This window comes from Bos indicus x Bos taurus, chromosome 4 (assembly GCF_003369695.1).
Source record: "Bos indicus x Bos taurus breed Angus x Brahman F1 hybrid chromosome 4, Bos_hybrid_MaternalHap_v2.0, whole genome shotgun sequence".
NCBI classification, from domain to species: Eukaryota; Metazoa; Chordata; class Mammalia; order Artiodactyla; family Bovidae; genus Bos; species Bos indicus x Bos taurus.
The window spans coordinates 26256591-26272945 of record NC_040079.1 but is presented as its reverse complement, the minus strand read 5'-3'; the positions used below and the strand labels follow the sequence as shown (position 1 = coordinate 26272945).

At 39.2% G+C, this 16355-nt stretch overlaps 1 protein-coding gene across 9 annotated transcripts in view; it reads left to right on the top strand.

Annotated features, from left to right (window-relative positions):
- Positions 1–16355, top strand: part of NRF1 (nuclear respiratory factor 1) — a 130785-nt gene that overhangs the window by 18657 nt on the left and 95773 nt on the right. For 5 of the 9 annotated variants that reach the window (XM_027539006.1, XM_027539014.1, XM_027539010.1 and 2 more), the window contains exon 2: positions 10126–10193. The exons of 3 other annotated variants lie outside the window; for them this stretch is intronic. In XM_027539006.1, the coding sequence (XP_027394807.1) occupies positions 10170–10193 (24 nt within the window). In that variant the 5' untranslated portion in view covers positions 10126–10169. Of the gene's footprint in view, positions 1–10119; positions 10194–16355 lie in introns of those variants that run through there. One more of the 9 variants, XM_027539008.1, reaches the window with a different exon arrangement.

Below are 16355 nucleotides of genomic sequence, written 5' to 3'. Positions count from 1 at the left end.
AATGGGTTGCCATGCTCTCCTACAGAGGATCTTCCTACCTAGGGACCAGACCCTAGTCTCTTGCATTGCAGGCAGATTCTTTACCTGCTGAACCACCAGGGAAGCCCCACTGTTAGAGTTCTTAAAGAGGACCAGACCTCTAGTTAAAGATCTATATAACGATATAATTCTGTTTGTGTGTACATTTGTACATTCCCCAAACTGCAGCAGAATTGTGTATGGATAGGACTATATCAGATCTTATCTGGGTATGTATCCAGTTCACCTGAGACAGTCTTCCTAATACACATTTTGGACCTCTTGATTGAAAATCTCCTGGTGCAGAATCTTGGAGTTGTTTTGGTTTGCTCCTTACTTTCTGCATGCTAGTTTGTTAGGATAGGTGCAAGCCACCTCTCCAGTGCCCCCCAGTGGTTGTCTTTGCTTTGCAGGAGGATGCCTGTTGATGGGAGAGCTCATTGCTTCCTAGCAACAACCAGCTCTGTCTTCACAGAGCTGTGAGAAGAATGGTCTGTTTGCAGGAATTCTGCCTTACCTACCTTAACTTCTTGCCAATTTGTTCTTACTGAGGTCACGTAATATTTATAATTCCTCTTAATAATTCTTTAATATTAAATGAGAGGTCATTTTCGGTAAAGCCCTTTCTTTTCTAGGTTTAGACCTCTCCATTTTTTCCAACTATTCCTTATAATAATTGACTTTTTCACAGTCCCAATGTACTTTAATTTTTAACATCTTTTAAAAGTAAAGTGCTCACAGTACAATGACAATGGGAAATGTCCAGTTCTGAAATTTGATCTTGAGGTGATAAAAATGCTCCCAAAATGACAATTTAAAAACATAATCCCCCCCCAAAAAATATGATTCCTGACTTTAGAGACAGTTGTGAATATTGAGTGGTAAGGGAAGGGAGGGTGATGTGCAGGTAGAATATTCTTTCACACCTACCTTAAAATTACTGTTCATTTTCTTCTAATCAAAGTATAAGAATAAAAATATGTTTTCCTAAAAAAAAAAGTGCCCAGCACTAAATACAAGTGTGATCAAGCTGATGCAGAAAGCACCTTTCAATATCCATAGTCTGCATATGATGCTTGTCATGATTCTTATTTCCATACTAAATTTAGTGTGAATCAGCACTCCCTTGAGTTTTTTTGTTTTGTTTTTTTCTGTGATGATGACACAAGTATTCATCATCCTGTGTTCTTCTGCAATGGGGTTTTTTAAGCCAAAGTTCAGAATATTATGTTTATGCTTGTTAATTTATCCTGTGAGATTTTACTCATTCGTTTAGGCTGTTTGAGTTTTTTGGAATTTGATTTTACCCTTCAAGTGCAGACTTTCCTATTTCTTGCATCTCTAGTTATCCACTTATTTGATTAACATATCTTTTCTGTTCTTTTCAGTTTCCAAAACAATTGTTGCCTTTTTTCCCCCACTTGTCTTTCTCAGTTTCACATGCCATCTTGTGTTTCTTTGATGAATATGTATAGCTAAACATGAACCTCAAACAATAGAAAGACATAAACATTTGCAGAGCCCCTAGGAAACTGTAGTGTGCCTGAATCATGTTGAACATTAAGAAGCTTTATAGCTATTTTTCTTTGACATTTATTAATTTCGATTATTCATTCTTTTGGTATTTTGAAGCCAATTCTTCTGTGTTTTCAGCTTTCTCTAAACTTTTCTGTGTGCGTTTGAAAAGCTTGCAAGTCCCAAGGACTGTGGCTATCGTGCCTAGTATATAACATGACCCTGGGGCCAATCCCTAAGGCAGAGGTCTTAACAGGAGGCTGATTTTTGGGTCTTAGTTTCCCAACTGCATGATGGGAGATTTGAATAATCAGGGAGTGTTCACTTGTCCTCTGTGGAGTCCTAAGGAGCCTCAGAGGGTACTGCAGGAGGTGAGGGGGATGAATACCTATGCTGTCAGCATTCCCCAGCTCCTTCTCAATAGGAAGTGTTCTACTTTTGTCTTACATTTTGAAGTTCTACATTGGATTCTGTTTAAAGAAAGTTCTCAGAGGACATTGGGCAGTTTTGATGGTCTATATATGAGTCTCTCTGATTCCATGAGCTTAGGGGTCACCTTCAGATTTTTCATTCACTGAAGGGGGAGAGGGGCTTATCATGCTGTTTGTCTTTTCTGTCCCAGATCTGGGATTAACTCCCCACTCACCATCCCCCCATTGTAAAAGTAACTACATAAAAGGAGAAAAAAATCTGTAAAAAGTCTTCATGGTTCCATTGTGCACAGCGGAAAAGCATTCTTGACAGCTTCAATGTACCTTTCTAGATTCTTTTGTTTTTCCATAATCACATCTGTAACTTTTGTTTTTCAAATGAGACCACATTCATTCTGCAGATTTTTTACCCTGGTTTTTTTGTTTTTGTTGTCCGTTTGTTTTGTTTGTTTATTTGTTTTTCCAGTTTACAGCAGTTTATTGTGGACATTTTTCTGTGTCAGTGCCTGTCAGTCTACTTCAATCCTTTAATACTTCTGTAATATTTCTCTGACCAGTGATCTGTAACTAAACTAAGTCAGAGGAATATTCCTTGTTGCACAACATGTGGAATCTGTTCTAAAGTATGAACCTACTTTTATTTACATCTTATTACTGGTATACTCATTTTTTTCAGCAGTTAACTCTTTATTAACTCTTTTTGCGGATTGTGATATTTATTTTTTTCCAGTTGCTTCTCTTTCCTCTGGTTAGATTATACATCATAACCTCAGAAGTATTATCCCAGTGAAGCTATAGATACAGATAACCCTTTTGTTTTAGGCAATAGCTCTAATTTAGTGTCCCCTTTAATAGTTACAAGACTGTTCTTAAGAACAGAATCTTGGCAGACAGAATTATACTTTTATTCCAGTATATTACTACTGATGAGAAAAGCAGTTAGTTGAATTGTTTTGACCCAAGTGAGCTTAGTTCTAAGCGCCTAGGAAGGTGGGTGACAAGCAGCTTTTGGTGGTTTGACAGGCAGCTGCAGGGTGTCTATTGTGGCCAGGACTAAGCGGTTGCTAATAAATGTATCTGGTAAATTACATGTGATGGTCCCTTCCCCCTTTCGTTTCTTAAAATTTTATCAAAGATCACGTTGAGAAATTGGTAGTGAGAAAAATATTTATTTTTTTATTCTTATAGAATGGTTATTACTTTTTTTGTACAGTGTTCTGTCATTTTTCAAATAACTTCTTCTAAACAGATGCAACGTTTCTGTAGTCATGGAAAAATTTGGTGATTTTTTTTTGAGCAGGAAATATAGTGTAAATGTTTTTTAAGTAGCTTGTATTTCTTTAGAAACTTAGGATAGCATTTCTCCCTTGTCTTTTAACTTTAGGCATATCTTGTACAGGTTAAACAAATTCTAAAATGGAAATGTTATTCCCAGTTTGAAGTGAAGTCATTTTAATTTTATATTCAACCACTTTGCAAATTTTATTCTTGAAACATATGTGCTTTTTTACTTTTCTCTTTCTTTCCTCATCTAGGATTCTAAGATTTTAAAACTTTGATTATATGCTATTCTAGTTTTAATTTTGGAAGGAATTCAATATATAATTTGTTTTAATGGATTATGTAAATATGGAGATTTTTATTTTTGAATAGATACTATTTAGATTTAGATGTCTGACACTGAAGTGTTTATGGTAGGGACCATTATTTTGCTATTTAGAAAGGTTTCTTTATTGTTATTTATTTATACAAAATCTCTTGAGTATTCTTTATCTTTGTCTTAAAATGTATTTCATATGTTACTGTCCAATTTAGGAGGTTCTGATTTCTCATTCATTCAGTAAACAAATTTGAGTAATTATTGGGAGCCTTGAACAGTTTTAGGTGCTGGGGATAACACTGAATGAATAAAACAGAAAAATCTTTGCCCCCATGAGTTTACTTTCTAATGGGTTGAATAAAAAGATAAATATTTCAAGGGGAAAATTGTGTCAGCTTGAGATTGTCCCCATATCTTTCAGACAGTTAACCCTCAAACATACCAAGGCTGCAGGGGAAACCTGGGCTGGATATATAACGGACTTCTGACTGACTATAATCATTGATTGCAATTTGAATGTAAATACAGGCATCCAGTTGCAAGAGTCGGACACAATTTAGTGACTCAACCACTAGGGTCATATTTACTGTCTGTTCCCTTTCATACCACTTTCATTTTCACAACTGTGTTAATTCTTAGTGAGGATCTATTTATTGCTGCTTAAAAATGATACCTTCCCTAGTGCTTGACAGTTAAAAATATTTTCACATTTCATTTTTTAAAGTGGCTATAGCATAATAATTTTGGTTGAACCATATGAAATTGCTGATGTTTTGGATCTTGAAGCAGTTTCACATTGTTCTGTCTCATGCTGTGTTGTGTGTGTGCTTAGTCGTGTCTGACTTTGTGGCCCCACGGACTGTAGCCTGGCAGCCATGCTCCTCTGTCCGTGGAATTTTCCAGGCAGGAACACTGGAGTGGGTTGCCATTCCCTTCTCCAGGGGAATCTTCCTGACCCCAGATCAAACCAGCGTCTCCTGCCTCTCCTACATTGCAGATGGATTCTTCATTGCTGAGCCACTGGCAAAGCCCAATACTGTGTTATACCTACCTTTAAAAACAAGATATGAACATGTTTTATTAATCGTAAAGCACTATTATGCACACTGACAAACCTTGAATTTTGTTTCTATCATTTACTATTTGCTTTAGAACAATTACTTAACCTCATTGTGCCTCACTTCATCATGACAGTGATCCTAGGGTCATGAGGATTATATAATACATTATAATGTCATTATATATGTAAAAAAAAGTCCTTAGAAAAGTACCTAGCATATAGTTAAGGCCTCAGTAAGTGTTAGCTATTATTACCGTTACTACCCTATGAGGTAGGCATCATCCTTGTCAGTTTTGCAGATGATCAAACAGAAGCTCATAGAGATTTTAGGATTTGATTCCAAGGTTATGCGGCTAGAAATCAAACCAGGCATTACTGATTCCAAGTTCTGGCTTCTCTTTGCTTACACTACAGCTGTCAGGGAAAGAAAGAAAAAAAAGAAGAAGAAAGAAAGACTATTCATATAGTAATTTGTAGAGTATATCCTTGAATCTCTCCAACATTGTTACTTATCCTGTTTGATAGACTGTTTTGACATCCATAAAGAAAACTATTTGACAGAAATCTGATAGATAAGTAATTGTGACCTAGTGTTATATTGTTACCTTAGAAAGGGTAATAGTGGCACTTTTATAGCCGATTTGTCCAGAAATGAATGAACCCAAATAATAAATGTTTACCTCAGTATTTTTAAGAATGCAAGTGCAGTTCTTAATTGTATTCTTCCAAAAAGGAGCAAAAATAAATGTTAAAGAACATTTAAAAGCACCTAAAAGCAGTTTAAAAAATAGCACACTTAAGCCTCCAGTTCACAACATGCCACTCCACAGTTTCCTGTGGATATATAATGAACATCTCAGTTGTTCCTCTGACATTCATTCCCATCTCAGTAAATAGCTATTAAGTTCTTCCGGTTGCTCAAACCAAAAACCTTGGGATCATTTTTTTTAGACTACCCTCTTTTACTCTACCCTGCATCCCAATTGTCAGGAAATCCTGACAGCTGTATCCTCAAAACATGCAGAATCTAACTACTTCTTATCACCTCTGATGCTGCTATCCTGGTCCAAGCCATGCTCATCTTGCAGAAACCTTATAATTGGTCTTCCTGGTTCCACCCTTTCCTCCCTTCAGTCTACTTTCAAATACCAGCCCAGAAAATCAGTTTACATCTTTACCCTTGCTCAAAACCTTTAAACATTTCCCATCTCATTCAGAGTAAAATCCAAAGATCTTATGTAGCCTTCAAGGTCCCACAAGCCTGACCCTGGCTAATCTCACTGCTGCTTCTCCCCTAGCTTAGGATACTTCAGGTTTATGGGCCATTTTGCTGCTTCTTGATCACATCAAACATGCTCCTATCTCAGCGTCTTTGCATTTGCTGTTCTTGCTGCCTTGTATACTTTCCCCCCACATGTTTCATGCTGTCTCCTTTACTTCCTACAGATCTGAGCTCAGATATGGTCAGAATGGCATTTCTTGGCCTGCAGCCTCTCTCGTCCCCACCTCTCCACTCCCTAAAATATTGTGTATATACTTGTTTAGTTTATCTCCTTCTGGTAGGATGTAAAATCCAAGAAGGCGAGGACTTTTAAAAAAATTCATGGCTCTTTCCTCTGTGTCTTCATCAATGCTTGACACACAGTAGGTGATTTTTATGCATATGTTGATTGAATGACTTGAATTTCTTGACAAGTCATCTCAGTTCTTCTTCCACTGCATTTGATATTATTGACTTCTCTCATTTGCCCTCCATGATACTTGCTATCTCCTGATTCTGTTTTTTTCCTTCCAGCTTCTTATTTGTCTTCACCTGTTGTTTTTTTCCTTCCTCAATACGTTCCTTTGAATAGTCTCCTTTGCTTCTTTTATCACTTACTTTACATTAATTATTCCTGGTCAGTTTTGTTCATGCTCTGTGCTTTCATTACCATCTCATTTTTGATGAGTCTCAAATTACACCTGCATCAGAGGCATCTGTGCATCACAGCTCCAGATCTGGGTATCTCTTTGGACAGTGCCTGTAAATATTGTCATGCACTGTCCTCCTCTGCAAATCTGCTCTTTTACTCTTCTACCTTGGTTAATAAGCCACTCTTTAACCCAGGCCAGAACACTGGCGTCATCCTGGATTTAGCTTTTCTTCACTGTTCTCATCAAGTTGTTCACTAAATCCTTTACATTTTCACCCCCTAAATATTTCACACATGTTCTCCATCTCCATTTTCTTAATTCAGGGCCCCATTAACCCTCCCTCATTGACCATTAGTTACCTGACCGGTTTGACTGCCTGTAGCCTCAGTCCTCTCCAAGTGATTCTTCACATGCCTGGGAGGACTGTTTGCTCCTTACCACCTTTAGTAATGCTTCATTCTGTAGTCTAGAACCCTAAGGGTGACTGGGAGTTACTGCAGTGGGCTTTCATGACTTGTGGTTATTCCTAGACTGAACTGATAAATACTCTCTCTCTCGAAAGTATTGCTTACATTTGTGTTTTCAAATAAACTACCTGATTCATGGGTTTCCCTGGTGGCTCAGCTGGTAAAGAAGCTGCCTGCAATGCAGTAGACCTGGGTTTGATCCCTGGGTTGGGAAGATCCTCTGGAGAAGGGAAAGGCTACCCACTCCAGTATTCTGGCCTGGAGAATTCCATGAACTGTATAGTCCATAGGATCTCAAAGAGTCAGACCCGACTGGGCAACTTTCACTTTCAAGTGATTTATAGTATACTCTTTTCATTATTTGTTCCCCCCACCCCACCCCCCGCTTCCCTCTCAGACCATCCCTCCCTTCCTTCCTTTGGTTGTTATAAATGGATCTTCCATAATATTGAGTACCACTGAGCTATAAGATGAACTACAAATTATTTTGCACAGTAGATAAGGCCCCCACCATCTGGCTTCCCCCCAGCTGAACCTCTGGTATACTGCAGCTTGGTCATGCTCCATATGTTACACTGTTTCCTCTGCTCTGAATACTTCCACCCCAGCCTCCTTCCTGCTCCCAGTGACACCTCTCAAATAGCTACTTCTGTAACATCTTTCCTGATCAGAATAAAATCCAAACTCCTTTCCAAGGCTTATAAAGGCCTTACTTGATTTTTTCCAATTTTATCTCCCTCTACTGTTTGCCTTTTCACCAAACTCTTCCTCTGACTGCCTCCTTACCCATTCAGGTCACAAATCAAATGTGCCTTATCAGAGACCACCCCCCTCCACAGCCATTTTCTTATCATATTGCCTTATTTTATCCTCTGCATAGCAGAAATTCTTATTTTTTCCTTTATGTCTTTATTGTCATGGCTCCTTCCTCTGGAATGTAAGTTCTTTGAGATGAGACTCTGCCTTCTTGCTTATCACTGTGTCTCTTTCCTAGAATCTGGTTCCCAGTAAATTAAAAAAAATTTTTTTGTTAGAGTATAGTTGATTTACAATGTTGTGTTAGTTTCAGATGTACAGCAAAGTAAACCAGTTACATATATATACATGTACCCACTCTTTGTCTCTCCCATATAGGTTGAGAAATGGAGTATTCCTGTCATATCAGTAAACAAGGATGTCACAGTCATCAGCAATTTCGACCCTCCAAATGTGAATTTCTGAGCCCTAAGGGGCACCAGGAAGCAAAATAATACCTGTGATCTAGCAGCCATGAGGCTGCAGCCACTCCCTACAGTGAGCACTGAGGAAAAACACAGGATACTGGCCCAAATAGCTGAGATGCATATGAAAGGAATGATTTCAATGAGCCCAGACTCTTGCATCTTCCCATACATAGAAAAGGGAAAAGTGCCAAATACCCGGTTTTCTTTAATTCACAAAAATACTTCAGACTACCTGCCCTTTGTTTCCGACTTCTATGTAATCTGACTCTCTGTGCCCCCACCTCCCCCCACTTCCTTGGAGCAGTTCTCTCAGGGTTATTTGAGATGCTGTCTCCTGGGCTTGAAGTCCTAAAAATTCCTGCTGAATAAAACAGAACTCTCAACTTTAAGATTGTGACTGTTTTTTAAGTCGACAGGCTCATTATTGAGTAGAGTTCCCTGTGCTGTACAGTAGATCCTTATTTATTATTTTATATATAGTATGGCAGCCCACTCCAGTACTCTTGCCTGGAAAATCCCATGGACAGAGGAGCCTGGTAGGCTGCAGTCCATGGGGTTGCTCAGAGTCAGACACGACTGAGCGACTTCACTTTCACTTTTCACTTTCATACATTGGAGAAGGAAATGGCAACCCACTCCAGTGTTCTTGCCTGGAGAATCCCAGGGACGGGGGAGTCTGGTGGGCTGCCGTCTATGGGGTCGAACAGAGTCGGACACGACTGAAGTGACTTAGCAGCAGCAGCAGCAGTGTGTATATGTCAATCCCAGTCTCCCAATTTATTCTCCCCCCTTACCCCTTGGTAATCATAAGTTTGTTGCCTACGTCTATAACCATTTCTGTTTTGTAGATAAGTTCATTTGTACCCCCTTTTTGTTGTTCAGTGGCTAAGTTGTGTCCAACTCTTTGCAACAGGATACTGGCACAGATAGCTGAGATGTATATGAAAGGAATGATTTCAGTGAGCCCAGACTGCATGACTGCAGCATGCCAGGCTTCCCTGCCCTCCACTGTCTCCTGGAGTTTGCTCAGATTCATGTCCATTGAGTCAGTTATGCCATCCAACCGTCTCATCCTCTGTCACCCCTTCTCCTCCTGCCCTCAGTCTTCCCCAGCATCAGGGTCTATTTCAATGAATCGTCTCTTTGCATCAGGTGGCCACAGTATGGAGCTTCAGCTTCAGCATCAGTCCTTGCAATGATTTACTGCTTTGGTCTCCTTGCTGTCCAAGGGACTCTCAAGAGTCTTCTCCAGCATCTCCTTTTTAGTTTCCACATATCAGCAATATAGTATGATATTTGTCTTTCTCTGTCTAACTTGATTCTCTCAGTGTGAAATTCTCTAGGTCCATCCATGTTGCTGCATGTGTCATTATTTTGTTCTTTTTTATGGCTGAGTAATATTCCGTTGTATAGATGTACCACATCTTCTTTATCCATTCGTCTGTCGATGGGCATTTAGGTTGCTTCCATGTCCTGTATATTGTAAATAGTGCTGCAATGAACATTGGGGTGCATTTATCTTTTAAATTATGGTTTCCTCTAGATGTATGCCCAGGAGTGGGATTAATGGATCATATGGTAGCTCTGTTTTGAATTTTTTGAGGAACCTCTATGCTGGTCTCCATTCTACATTTCCACCAACAGTGTAGGAGAGTTCCCTTTTTCCCATACCCTCTCCAGCATTTATTGTTTGTAGATTTTTTTAAATGATTGCCATTCTGATCGGTGTGAAGTGATACCTCACTGTAGTTTTGATTTGCACTTCTCTGATGCTTAGGGATGTTGAGCACATTTTCATGTGTTAGCGATCTATATGTCTTCTTAAATATTTGTTGATTGATTGGATTATCTACCCTCTCCTCTTTATACATTGCATTGTTGAATTTGCAATCTCCAGTGCTGGAACGAGCGGGCATTGTGAATGGTCAAGGCAGTCCAGGAATGGACATCTTGAAGATCTTGTTGGTAAGAGCATCTTCTTCTCCCTCCACTTAGTCAGTTGTTGCCAGTTTGAAATGATAATAAAAATTAGCATTTAAAGGAGGTGGAGAGCACTCTTCCAAGTCCTTAATTACTTCATTTCATTTAATCCTGACATTAACACTATGAGGAAGGTATTAATACATGATTACCAGTTTATAAATAGGGTAACTGCTGTACATGGAGAGGTTAAGTGTAACCGCTCTAGCAAATGACAGAACTGACTCTCCAGCCCAAGCTGTAACACAGTACTGCTTACTGGCTTACCCAGATTGTCCTGATTTTTTAGGAAAAGTCAGAAATCTGGAACTTTTATTTTGTTTCTCTATTTTAAAATGTTGGCAATTCATTCACACTAAAAAAACAAACAAAAAACAGTGCAAACCAAATAAAACACGTATGAGGGGCTGCTTTGGTTTATGTGGTTTCTCTCTGAATAGAACTGGAACTGCTTATGATCCTACCCTTACGATCCTGGTACTCCAGTGCTGGATGGATGGTTGTAAGGACGATGGCAACAGTCATTTCCGATTCTGCTTCATTTTCTTGCTCCACAATAAAATAAAGCAAAATAATGCCTTACGTTTCTGTAGCATATTGCAGTTATAAGGTGTTATTGTTGACTTTTTAAATTTCAACTGATGCTGCCACCATCAAACTGTATGTATGTGTCCCTTAGTCTTCAGTTTCACAGTGGATCAGAGGAAGTAAAATGCAGGAAGTAAACCAGGAAATGATGAGTGTTAGGCTCACTGCTTAGCCTGCTTTTCAATATTAATCAGTATTGCTGTTGCCCCACTGATTTCATTATGTGCAACTCCATGTGTGAGAAAGCATGCTTTAAGTGTTATTTAATTTAAATTAAGGAGACAATACAGTATCCATAAATTATACACAATTTATGGAAAATTCATTCAGTACTGGGGTTTTGGTTTTTAGATTTTGACCCTTCTGTATATACTTAATTTCTAGTGACTAATCTGGTTCCCATTTTTACATGTTTTTTTTTTAATTTCTAAATTTACATAAATAATAATCTATGCAAATAATAATTTATATAAATAGTAGGGACTTTCATACCATTTAAAATTCAATTTAAAATATTTTTTATAAAATGGTATAATGATAACAAGCATTAAAATGTGAGCTCAGTTCTTCATTTTTCCCCCCAAAAAGTCAGTCCCTTGTCCTCTTTTTTAAAACAAAACAGCAACAATTTTGTTCTCTTCCCACTTTTTGGAAGTGGGAGTGGGTAGTTAGCTAAATAAGTCATTTAATACAAATGAAGAAAAACATGAAACCAATTGACCACCCTGGTGTTCACGGAAGACAGTGGCTTTGAAAGACATTGCTTTGGCAGCTTATGAGTTAACATTCATTCCTGTAGCAGGGAAGAATGCTGTCAGGTCTTTCAGTTTGTAGAAACTATTCTTTCACTATGGTGGAGAACCTGTCTGCCAGGGCAGGAGACATAGAGATGTGGGTTCGATCCCTGGGTCGAGAAGATCCCAGATCGGGAAGTGGGGCACAGCAGCCCACTCCAGTATTCTTGCCTAGAGAATTTTGTGGACAGAGGAGTCTGGCTTGCTACATTCCATACGGTTGCAAAGTTTGAGACGTGACTGAAGCAGCTGAGCACGCACACTAAGGCAGTGATGGTGGGTGTTGAAGGGTGAGGGGACTGGAAGGCATGTTAGAGGGACTGGGATGAGTGACTGCAGATGCAGTTTGAAAATCAATTCGATGTGCATATTTTATAATGCAAATTCACTGGTCTCTCGGTTCAGTTCAGTTCAGTTGCTCAGTCCTGTCCAACTTTTGTGACCCCATTGACTGCAGCATGCCAGGCCTCCCTGTCCATGACCAACTTCCAGAGTTTATTCAAACTTGTGTCCATTGAGTCGGTGATGCCATCCAACCATCTCATCCTCTGTCGTCCCCTTCTCCTGCCTTCAATCTTTCCCAGCATCAGGGTCTCTTCTAGTGAGTCAGTTCTCATCAGGTGGCCAAAGTATTGGAGTTTCAGCTTCAGCATCAGTCCATCCAGTGAATATTCAGGACTGCTTTCCTTTAGGATGAACTGGTTGGGTCTCCTTGCAGTTCAAGGGACTCTCAAGAGTCTTCTCCAACACCACGGTTCAAAAGCATCAATTCTTTGGCACTCAGCTTTCTTTATAGCCAAAATCATAGTTTTGACTAGATGGACCTTTGTTGGTAAAGTAATGTCTCTGCTTTTTTTTTTTTTTTTTTTTTATCAGTGTCTCTTTTGCTGTCTCGTATACAGGGTTATTGTTACCATCTTTCTAAATTCCATATATATGTGTTAGTATACTGTATACCACCCTGAACGCGCCCGATCTCGTCTGTCTCTGCTTTTTAATATGCTGTCTAGGTTGATCATAGCTTTTCTTCCAGGGGCAAGTGTCTTTTAATTTCATGGCTGCAGTCACCCACTGCAGTGATTTTGAAGCCCCCCAAAATAGAGTCTGTCACTGTTTCCATTGTTTCCCCATCTGTTTGCCATGAAGTGATGGGACCAGATGCCATGATTTTAGTTTTCTGAATGTTGAGTTTTAAGCCAACTTTTTCCCTCTCCTCTTTGACTTTTCATCAAGGCTCTTTAGTTCTTCTTCACTTTCTGCCATAAGGGTGGTGTCATCTGCGTATCTGAGGTTATTGATATTTCTCCCAGAAATCTTGATTCCAGCTTATGCTTCATCCAGTCCAGCGTTTCTCATGATGTACTCTGCATATAAGTTAGATAAGCAGGGTGACAATATACAGCCTTGACACACTCCTTTCCGAATTTGGAAACAGTCTGTTGTTCTATGTCTGGTTCTAACTGTTGCTTCGTGACCTACATACAGATTTCTTAGGAGCCAGGTCAGGTGGTCTGGTATTCCCATCTCTTTCAGAATTTTCCACAGTTTATTGTGATCCACACAGTCAAAGGCTTTGGCATAGTCAATAAAGCAGAAGTAGATGTTTTTCTGGAACTCTCTTGCTTTTTCCGTGATCCAACGGATGTTGGCAATTTGATCTCTGATTCCTTAGCCTTTTCTAAATCCAGCTTGAACATCTGGAAGTTCATGGTTTGCGTACTGTTGAAGCCTGGCTTGGAGAATTTTGAGCATTACTTTGCTAGCATGTGAGATGAGTGCAATTGTGCAGTAGGTTGAGCATTCTTTGGCATTGCCTTTCTTTGGGCTTTGAATGAAAACTGACCTTTTCCAGTCCTGTGGCCACTGCTGAGTTTTCCAAATTTGCTGGCATCTTGAGTGCAGCACTTTCACAGCATCATCTTTTAGGATTTGAAAGAGCTCAACTGGAATTCCATCACCTCCACTAGCTTTGTTCATAGTGATGCTTGATGCTTGCTAAGGCCCACTTGACTTCGCATTCCAGGATGTCTGGCTCTAGGTGAGTGATCACACCATCGTGATTATCTGGGTCATGAAGATCTTTTTTGTACAGTTCTTCTGTGTATTCTTGCCACCTCTTGTTACTATCTTCTGCTTCTGTTAGGTCCATACCATTTCTGTCCTTTATGGAGCCCATCTTTGCATGAAATGTTCCCTTGGTATCTCTGATTTTCTTGAAGAGATCTCTAGTCTTGTTTTCCTCTATTTTTTTGCATTGATCACTGAGGAAGGCTTTCTTTCTTATCTCTCCTTGCTATTCTTTGGAACTCTGCATTCAAATGGATGTATCTTTCCTTTTCTTCTTTGCCTTTCACTTCTCGTCTTTTCACAGCTATTTATAAGGGCTCCTCAGGCAACCATTTTGCCTTTTTGCATTTCTTTTTCTTGGGGATGGTCTTGATCTCTGACTCCTGTACAATGTCACGAACCTCCATCCATAGTTCTTCAGGCACTCTATCAGATCTAAACCCTTGAATCTATTTCTCATTTCCACTGTATAATTGTAAGGGATTTGATTTAGGTCATACCTAAATGGTCTAGTGGTTTTCCCTACTTTCTTCAATTTCAATCTGAACTTGGCAATAAGGAGGTCATGATCTGAGCCAGTCAGCTCCCAGTCTTGTTCTTGCTGACTGTATAGAGCTTCTCCATCTTTGGCTACAAAGAATATAAATCTGTTACCAGAATTGACCATCTGCTAATGTCCATGTGTGGAGTCTTCTCTTGTGTTGTTAGAAGAGGGTGTTTGCTATGGTCAGTGCGTTCTCTTGGCAAAACTCTATTAGCCTTTGCCCTGCTTCCTTCTGTACTCCAAGGCCAAATTTGCCTGTTACTCCAGGTATTTCTTGACTTTCTACTTTTGCATTCCAGTCCCCTATAATGCAAAGGACATCTTTTTTGGGTGTTAGTTCTAGAAAGTCTTATAGGTCTTCATAGAACCGTTCAACTTCAGCTTCTTCAGCATTACTGGTTGGGGCACAGACTTGGATTACTGTGATATTGAATGGTTTGCCTTGGAAATGAACGCAGAGCATTCTGTCGTTTTTGAGATTGCATCCAAGTACTGCATTTCAGACTCTTTTGTTGACCATGATGGCTACTCCATTTCTTCTAAGGGATTCTTGCCCACAGTTGTAGATATAATGGTCATCTGAATTAAATTCACCCATTCCAGTCATTTTAGTTCACTGATTCCTAAAAGGTCTATGTTCACTCTTGCAATCTCCTATTTGACCACTTCCGATTTGCCTTGATTCATAGACCTAACATTCCAGGTTCCTATGCAATACTACTCTTTATAGGATTGGACTTTACTTCCATCACCAGTCACATCCACAACTGGGTGTTGTTTTTGCTTTCACTCCATCTCTTCATTCTTTCTGGAGTTATTTCTCCACTGATCTCCAGTAGCATATTGGGCACTTACCAACCTGAGGAGTTCATCTTTCAGTGTCTTATCCTTTTGCCTTTTCATACTGTTCATGGGGTTCTCCAGGCAAGAATACTGAAGTGATTTGCCATTCCCTTCTCCAGTGGACCACGTTTTGTCAGAACTCTCCACCATGACCTGTCTGTCTTGAGTGGCCCTACACGGCGTGGCTCATAGTTTCATTGAGTTAGACAAGGCTGTGGTCCATATGATCAGATTGGTTAGTTTTCTGACCAATCGGTAAGATCCAAATCTTGGGTTGAAGATATACACAGGATAGTGTGGGATAGAGTTAACATGCCCAAGCATGTTATGGTCAGATACTGTGCTCTGGGACAAAGTAGGGAGCTTTGATGGAGCACTTGATTAGAAGGCCGGAGATGTGGGTTCAAGTTTTGATTTTGCTGCAAAGTGGAGCTGTGACTTCGGGTCTTAGCCTTTCTGCATCTCAGTCTGTAAAATGAGAAAATCAGACTAGTTGGCCTCCAAGGTCTTAGGCATCTGGTTAAAGATAACTCTTTGTGAGCATCTAGGTCTGACTGATTATCAAGATAAAGAAGACATATATAGTTAGGGGATCCAAAGTGAATAATTACAGGTTTTCAGCCAATTATATAGAGTATTCTTTGTACTTCCTAACAAATTAAATAGCAGAGGAAAATTTATGATTGAAAAAAACACATGAGTCTCCTGCCTTTTCTCTCCTTCCCACCCCATAGCCCTATGGTTCAGAGACAACTTTTAAAAATGATTTCACTGTTTGTTTTTAGCTTCTCTTAGAATTACTTCCATGAGGCTTAATAATATGTGTAAACTTCTGTTTCTTGAATTACCAACCTTAGACCATATCTGTGGACTTTTTTAGTATGAAAATAAGAATTTAAGTCACTTTTTCTATTTCCTCCTTTCTCCAGCCCCCATTTTTTGATAGTTATATTTTTGAAAGTATTTTATTAATTATAGTTTCAAATTGATAGACTTATTTTTTGATCCATCAACTTTCAGTCCACCAACTTGCCATTTTGTAGAATGGCATTATAAGTGCCCCATGCACTAACCCTCTTTCTAGTATTCCAGGTTCTGGGAGCCATACTTGACTGTTACATCATTATGGTTAATATTTTTAGTTTGTCCTCCATCCCCCAAGTATTATGTGCTTATCTTTATGTTTAGATTACTGTTTTTACCACATTACATTTCTTTGCCTTCTTTAATGGCCATGTCCAGAATCATAACTGTATGAATACTCAAAAGTTTTATGTCTCTTAAGAGCTAAGGAAGTAATTGGATATGTAC